The sequence below is a fragment of the Coenobita brevimanus genome, chromosome 45, assembly GCF_032717465.1.
Source record: "Coenobita brevimanus isolate Jiangsu-jjx chromosome 45, ASM3271746v2, whole genome shotgun sequence".
Classification (NCBI taxonomy): Eukaryota; Metazoa; Arthropoda; class Malacostraca; order Decapoda; family Coenobitidae; genus Coenobita; species Coenobita brevimanus.
The window spans coordinates 25640023-25648954 of NC_136998.1; the positions used below are offsets into that span (position 1 = coordinate 25640023).

Genomic DNA, 8932 nt, shown 5'->3' on the forward strand with positions numbered 1-8932 from the left:
ATCTTTCACTCTCTAGGCGCTGGGTGCTTGCAAACAGGTTGGTATGGTATACAATCTGCTCCACAAATGCCTCACTAAAAAACAGGTGGAAAAAATCCATCCTGGTGGAATTACGGTGAATTCCTGGAGCAATGCAGCCAGAGCGACCCTGCTCAGTGAAGGGGTGAATGAGAGGAGAAAAATCACTCCCATCCTCCCAATTCCACCCCACAAATCCCTCGTCCCCATCATCCCCATCACTGCCTTCGTCTGGGTGGGGAGGAGATCCTGGTGGGGGAGGTGAGGGAGAAGGAGTGCAGAGGGCTTCCCCACTGTCACTCCTCTTCCCTCTGCCTTTACCCTTTCCCTTTCCCTTACCCTTACGGTCTTGAGGAACATTAGGGGGTTGTGGAGATGAAGTAGTGGAATATTGGGGAGCAGAAGATGTGCTGGGGAGTGGTTCCTCCCCACCTTCCCCCTCCATGACAACACCACGTGCTTTCTCACGCACCCTAGCTCGACCACGTGTTAGGGGATATTGGGGAGCATAAGACGTGCTTGGGAGTGGTTCCTTCTCACCTTCCCCCTCCCTCACAACCCCATGTGATACTGAACGCACCCGCACTCGCCCACGTGATACACTATGCCGCCTCACACTACCTAGGCAGAGCAATGACTCACTCACGTCACTCTCACTTTCCCTAATCCTCCCTGTACTTTCCCTTTCACTCCCCATCCCTCCACGGCACTTCCTAACTCCCCAAACAAAATGCTAGGCCCATACCTGCTCGTCCGACGTGGTGTGCGCTCTGGGCCACGATGAGTGATTACCTCACGTCCATACCACGTGGCAGCACATCCCACGACTCCGTCATCGTCATCGTCCTCATCCTCGTCATCGAAATCTGGTTCCAAATCACGTTGAGGATAGGCATAGGATGTTGCACATGGCTTCTTGGCCTGCTGCCCCTCTAGCAGCATGGTAAGTCACGTACTGCTGCTTCCTGGGAGACGGAACTTCCTCGTCACTGCTGGTGGTTTCTTCCTCCTGTGGCTGCACATAATCTTTATCCACAACCTCGTCATCCAGTGGGGAATCACTGTTGCCTGTAAAGGCGTCCAGGGCAGCTTGAATTTCGCCCTCTGATACCTCTCTTAGCGATGTCTGAGCAGGACCATTGTTACCAGGTGAGTGGACGAGTGGTGGGTTAACGCGGGTTGCGCGGGGTCACCGAGTGTCCCCGCCTGGTGGCAGGTAAGGGAAGGTCATGCGAGGATACGTACCGCAAATTGAAAATTGTTGAAATTATGCACTTTGCAATTGCACGACATACCGGTACTTCGCCGGGACTGGCAAATGCAAATCGTTGCAACGTACCCATACGTCGACAGGACGGGGCGGGTTAAACTCGCAGGGCATAGTCAGGTCAAACAGCGCTGAACCAATTTGAACCAAACTTGCTGAAAGGGTTAAGGATCAGGGAAGAGTGAAATATTTAAAATTTTGATTATAATCGGTCCAAAGTCTCCGAAGACTTTGAACAATATTATTGTTGATAGATTTCGTATTACAGCTAAGTAATTACTCATACTAGATATTAACAATCACCTCGACCTGTGGACATAATCCTGATTTTTTAAAATTCCGTTAGCTCCGCTACATTTCATCTTTTACACATATGCCTCACCAGCATGTTCTACCTTCTTTGTTGTTAAATTCACACCTTTTCCACCCACATTCAGGCCACCAGCTGCCACATTCCTCCTTGTGCACCATCAGAATAAGTCACTGTTCTATTTTGTTTCATTCATCAGCTTAAAATTAAAATCGTCTCATCTGTTACATAAATATTTTCCACAGCCATTCTTTTTATTTTATCACTTTGTTCATACCTGTTTTCTGAGTAATTTTGCTCTTTCTCAGCGCTTTGTATTCAGTGTTTTCCAACATTATTATTCTCTCCACTCCATAGAGTGGCCGTGATACGCAATTTCTCCTGGATGGATTAGGGAAAGGAGACAGTTCTACAAAAAACACTGCATGGCATTCGGGATCACCCTGACCGGTCTACGAAAACAAAATTTTGTGCAGTGATAGACCACCCATACAAGATTTTAGGCAGGGTGAGATCCCCTAAGCCACTTCCCTGCCCTGGGAGGGGGAGGAGGTCAGACCCTGCACATCCTTGTCAGTGACAGTATGCTCGTCTGTAGTTTCATACTTAGGAACACGAAATTTTTCAGTGGTATATCTTGTTTAAAGGACCCAGGCCAGGAGAAAGAACAATGGAAATGAATTACATGACTGGAGCATGTGAGGTTATGCAGACAGCCAAATAGATAAATGAGAAAGTGAAGGTTTGCAGAGTTGCTGTGGATGTGATGGAAAACATTAGGAGAAGTAATGTGCTGCGCCTTGAGATGGTTTGGTCATGTGGAGAGATAATAAGAGTGTATGTAACTGAGATAATGGGGGAAGGGAGGATAGAGACAACATGGGGATAGAGAAGTATAGAAAGGAGGGGGGGGGATGCAAATTAGAGAAAGAGAATTCTAATGGAGGACAAGGTGATATGGAGGTAATTCGTTTGTACCCAGATCTTCTGTAATTAAGGCATCTGTCTACAGCTATATAACTGACCACCCAGACCAGATATTACACAGGATGGGACGTGAAGGCTGCCTCCGGGAGGCATGCCAGCTGTATGTTTAAGAAAATATTATTGTGTGTAGAGCTATACTATCACCTGGAGTAGGTGTTAGACAGGGTGGGACCCCTGAGGGCCAATCTCCACCGGAGATAAGCCCCAGGGGTCCAGGGAATGACCAATAGACATGGCCATACTTTTGTTTTCTACCCGAGAAAATGATATTTTGCATTATGGTAGACCTCCAACCTGACCAGGCATTAACCAGGGTGGACTCCCTTGCCTCCCATGGGGCAGGGTGGTGGCAATGCGGTCATGCACATAATTTTTTCTGATAATGAGCTTTTGGTCAAAGGTAACCTGCTGTCAGGACTCCATATTATAATAATGCAAATCATAATAGATAGGAACACAAATGTGTAGTCTGAAAGCTAGTCAAGGGGTGGAAATAGGAAATATGTCACCGAGAGTCGACCAAAGAAAATGTGTTTGCGATTTCAGTGGGAAAGGAAATGTGTCTACATTTCTGTAAGGAATGCCACACGTACACTATGTCGCTGGAAACGCTACATACACACAGACACACGCAAGATTCAAGAACAATCCCACATGTAGAGTACACGTGACACTAGCCCTCGTAGAGTACGATGGAAGAGTTACAGTCAGAAGGGGGCTAGCTATAGAACTGAAAGGTTGTACAGAGAGGGAGAGAGAGAGAGAAGGGAGTTGGCGACTGTAGCGAGAGGTGGTATGAGAAAAGGGGTCTAGTGAGACAAGTCTGGGAGGTAACAGCGGGACTCTATACTTCACTCATGTGTGAGAGACTTTAGTTAATCTTTTCAAGACAAATAACATTATACATAATTCCATACTCATCTTTACCTCTCCTGTCATTGTAAGACAAAGGGGACTAAGATTATCTACTTACAAACCTACTCACGTATAACTACTTCTTGTTCAAGAGTATAACTTATATATAACTGATCTACACAACACACTACAAGAAGCTGCGAAGTTTATGCAAGATATGGTGGTAACGGTGGTAGCAGTATTACCAATGCACAATTTTATGTGTATGTCTGTTATGCATACACATTTTACAATATGTTATACAATATTTTATAATCAGTTTAACTATAATGTATTAGCTCCATTATGTATACAATTTGTTTAAAATATATAATGTTTCTGAAATATTATTAGATCAGTACAATATTGTCATGAATATTATGTCTATACAATATTATAATCATTATTATGTATTAACAGATTAGAGCATGTCAATGATGAATGCTGTCGGAGGATCGCCAGCTGACATGACTGAGCGATGTCAGGACTCCATATTATAATAATACAAATTATAATAGATAGGAACACAAATGTGTATTCTTAAAGGTAGTCAAGCTAGGTGGGAAAGGAAATGTTTTCGATTTCAGTGGGAAAGGAAATGTGTCTGCATTTCTGTAAGGAATGCCACACGTGGAAACGCTAAATACACACAGACACACACAAGAGTCTAGAACACTCCCACATGTACAGTACACGTGACACTAGCTGTCAGTATGAGAAGGAAGGGATTAGAGAGTCAGAAGGAGGCTAGCAACAGGGGCGAGAGAGAGAGAGAGAGAGAGAGAGAGAGAGAGAGAGAGAGAGAGAGAGAGAGAGAGAGAGAGAGAGAGAGAGAGAGCGACACAGTGTGGGAGGTAACAGTGGGACTCTATACTTCACTCATTTGTGAGAGACTTTAGTTAATCTTTTCAAGATAATAAAATTATAAAATAGTCCCATACTAATCTTTACCTCTCCTGTCATTGATTGAAAAAGGGAACTAAGATTATCTACTTAAAAAACCTACTGACGTATAATTACCGCTCATCCAAGAGTACAACTTACATATAGCTGATCCACAAAACACACTACAAAAAGTTACGAAGTTTCTACAAGATATAAAGTATTACTGCGTAATATGTTACCCATAACTGATCTACAAAACACACAACAAGAAGCTACGAAGTAAAGTTATGATGGCAGCATAAGTACAAACCTCGTCTTCGAGTCTAGAGTGAACTTCTACAAAAGCAGGGAAGACTCTAACCAAGATCAGAGTCAGTTCTACAGTTGATTCTACATTATCAAGAAACTACAAATCTACGATCAAGTAACCCCAATCGAGTATACAATAAGAAGGACAAGTTACGAGTGAGGAATAACAAGCTCTGGGATTAACTACAAGTAACAAGTATACGAGACAACTCTATAATCTTCTACACGCAACTACAACTAGCGGCAGTCTTCACCCCACAACGAGTAAATCACAAGAAGAAAGGACCGAGAATACACCAAGAAAAACAAAACAAACAAATGAAGAGCGAGAAACGACTCACAACTCACAACCACCTGACCTCACCCTCCTCTCAACAAATCCTCCCCCCCCCCACCTCCGTCTCTATCAACCCCGCTGACGCAGGAGTGCAGAGGTCAAGACGACAGCAGCAAAAACCAGAGCCCTCATTCACCACTCCACTCATCTTACTCATTCATCTTCACTCAAGTTACTCATCGCTACTCATTTACTCATCACAGCTACCAGAGTGTGGGAAGTCGACGTCACTGTGCGTGTTTGCTGAGACGACGCGACGTCAATCAACTTGTATGTGACACCACCATTCACCACCACTCACACGATTCCCACCACGGTAAAAATGAGTGAGTTACATAGTTACTTCATTTATACAATACACAGTAATAGACACAGTGGTAGACAAACCTTCTGCACAAACATATAAAACGTGCTGTTTAGTTACAACTTAGATACATATACCTATTTCAGTTATCTGTGTAAGTCAATCACTAAACACTTGCACCAACAATAAATATTCTACACTGTATATATTCACTCATTTATTATAGCATTTATTTACTACCAAGGAGTGTTACTATTTATACCTACATAAAATTTGTGTTTCATACATACAATTGGACATTATTAAATCTACAAAGTAATAGAGAAAATATACCATTACAGTTACTCAGTGAGCAATTAAAAGATCTGTATTAAACATTAATTAAGTAAAGCTACCTAATGGAAACAGACAAATTAAGTTACAAGGAAAAAAAAAAAGGCAAAAAATTACGTTTGCAAGAATGAAAATATCGTCCACACAATCATGAAGACAAAGATTTCCACACAGTGCTGACACATATATTGCCCACGATAGGTACAAATGAACAACAAGTGAGTGTATATAGTTAATATTGTATATAGTGTATATATTATTTATATATAATAACAAAATATGGGGCTATATAATATCATTTTCAATATTATCTGTGCAATATAAACTAAGGCTTAAAAAAGGGTCCTAAGGGAATTAGCCAGCAATCATTCAACCTAGGACAACACCGAAAATGTGTACAAAATCGAAGAAAAACAAACTATAGAAAATCAATGCATACAAAAATACAGTAAGATCGCATAACAAACAAATGTAAATAGGTGTAACTGTTACTACAAATGCCACAATAACATAAACTCCTTCTATAAGTAAAACAAAGAACAAGTTTTTGTTCTCCACGAGCCAGTGGCAAGGCACATCATCACTATCATCAACCGCAGCATGACTGGATTAGCGATGTCAGGATTGCAGTTACTACAGTTATGTAACGACAAAAGATATGTAACAATTACAATACAGTTATGAAGAAAACACTTATTGTGTAACAATACAATTATGTAATAATTCATACAATGTTACTACAATATTACTACAATGTTACTACAGTTGTGTTACAGTTGCTACAGTTATGTAACTACAAACGATATGTAACAATTACAATATAAGTATGTACAATAAAAATACAATTATGTAACAATACAATTATGTAACAGTTCATACAGTGTTACTATAATTCTGTATTGCGAGAATCATCATACAAGTTAGGTGAGATACTGGGCATTACTAAAGGGATAATTCCCTATGTAATGTAATGACCTAGCAGTATTACCATTGCACAGTTATATGTGTATGTCTGTTATGCATACACATTTTATAGTGTGTTATACAATATTCTATAATCAATTTAACTATAGTGCATTTGCTCCATTATGTATACAACTTGTTTAAAATGTATTATGCCTCTAGAATATTATTAGATCAGTACAATATTATCATGAACATTATGTCTATACAATATTATAATCAATATTATGTATTAATAGATCAGAGTGTGTCACTGATGAATGCTGTTGGAGGATCGCCAGCTGGCGTGACTGAGCGATGACAGGACTCCATATTATAATAACACACATCATAATAGGAACACAAATGTGTAGTCTTAAAGGTAGTCAAGGTGTGGGAATAGAAAATATGTCAGCGAGAGTCGACCAAAGGAATTGTGTTTGTAATTTCAGTGGGAAAGGAAATGTGTCTGCATTTCTGTAAGGAATGCCACACATACACTATGTCACTGGAAAAGCTACATACACACAGACACACACACAAGATTCTAGAACAATCCCACATGTTGAGTACACGTGACACTAGCCTTCGTAGAGTAGGATGGAAGAGTTAGAGAGTCAGAAGGGGGCTAGCTATAGAACCGAAAGGTTGTATAGAGAGGGAGAGAGAGAGAGAAGGGGCTAGCAATCATAGCGAGAGGTGCTAAGAGAAAAGGGGTCTAGCGAGATAAGTCTGGGAGGTAAGAGCGGGACTCTACTTTATACTTCACTCATGTGTGAGACTTTAGTTAATCTTTTCAAGACAAATAAAATTATACATAGTCCCATACTCATCTTTACCTCTCCTGTCATTGCATGACAAAGGGAAGTAAGATTATCTACTTACAAACTTACTCATTTGTAACTACCTCTCGTTCAAGAGTATAACTTACACATAACTGATCTACAAAACACACTACAAGAAGCTACGAAGTTTATACAAGATTGCTACCTGGACCAGGTTTTTGCCAGAGTTGGACTCCTGTGCCCTGAACCCCCATAAGCAAATTCCATTCCTCTTTCAGTACTGAATTACTGGGTGTGAATATCGAAGGAGTCGTCCACTGTCTTCTTTGGGCTAACTATGATATTACTTATGCTTCTTGTGACATCTGAAGTTTTGTCCAGTCTCTCATATGAAGGGGACTGCATACCTTTATTGTTGTTTATATCTTCCTCTTTACTGATCTTTATATATCTTAACTCTCAGTATATTCCTAGTTTCTTTCTTGAATCCACCTCAAGCATTTTGTACCATACTCTGCTCTTTCTGACTTTATAGAGGATACCTGAGGTCATGAACAATTACACAGTTGTGAGCGAATTCTTAAGATTTTTTGTTTTCTTGGTATCTCATAAAAATTACCCTTAGACGAAATACGAAAGGTGATTGATAAGTTTGTGGCCTAAGGTACAAGACGGACTATAAAGTTTAAACTAAATTTACTTACAGTTCAAACTTTTGATTACACATGAAGTTTGAAATTCTTGACAGTTGTATTTTTTATATTCCAGATAACTGAAATTCAAGAGTCTGCAAATTTTGATAAAAATTGACAATGTCGCCCATCATGCAGTCATCCTCTACCTCGGTTTCAAGGGCTTATCACCCGAGGAGATCCATGAGGACATGGTGGCAACACTAAAGGAGGATGGCCTTCCTAAAGCATGGTTAAGAAGTGGGCTGCTGACTTGAAACGAAGCAGGGAAAGCCTGGAAGATGACCCTCATCCAGGAAGGCCTGTCACTGTCACCACACAGGAAACCATTGACAAAATCCATGACATGGTCTTGGAAGATATACAAATAACAGAGCGTTACTTTGCCACAGAACTGGGTATCTCCTAGGACTACATCCATGCAATTACCCCCAGTGAACCCCAAATGATCAAGATTTCAGCTCGCTGGATCCCGACACTCTTTGGACCTAATGAGAAATGGATTTGGCACAACATGTCGATGGGCAATCTTGCTATTTTTAATGCAGATCCCAAGAGATTTCTCCCGTGATTCGTGACCATGGATTAGACTTGGGTGGACCACTTCCAACCAGAGATGAAAGAGCAGTCGAAACAGTGGAATCATGCGGGATCTCCGGCTCCCGAGAAGGCCAAGTCGGTGATGCCTGCGGGGAAGATAATGGCTTCCATTTTGGGGGATGCAGGAGTGATGCTGGTGGCTTGCCTGGAGAAGGGTCACATTGTTGCTGGGGTCAACTACACTGATCTCTTGAGGCAGCTACAAGAGAAAATTAAAAAGAATCAGCTTGGGGAACTGACTGGAGGGGTGCTGTTCCACCAAGACAACG

General features: G+C 41.3%; 1 protein-coding gene across 1 annotated transcript in view; it reads left to right on the top strand.

The window, feature by feature from the left end:
• The first annotated feature begins 8679 nt into the window (after window positions 1–8679).
• Window positions 8680–8932, top strand: part of LOC145398463 (histone-lysine N-methyltransferase SETMAR-like) — a 576-nt gene continuing 323 nt past the window's right edge. Inside the window, exon 1 of the mRNA XM_080271340.1 lies at window positions 8680–8932. This exon is cut by the window's right edge and continues 323 nt beyond it. Coding sequence (XP_080127466.1) covers window positions 8680–8932 — 253 coding nt within the window.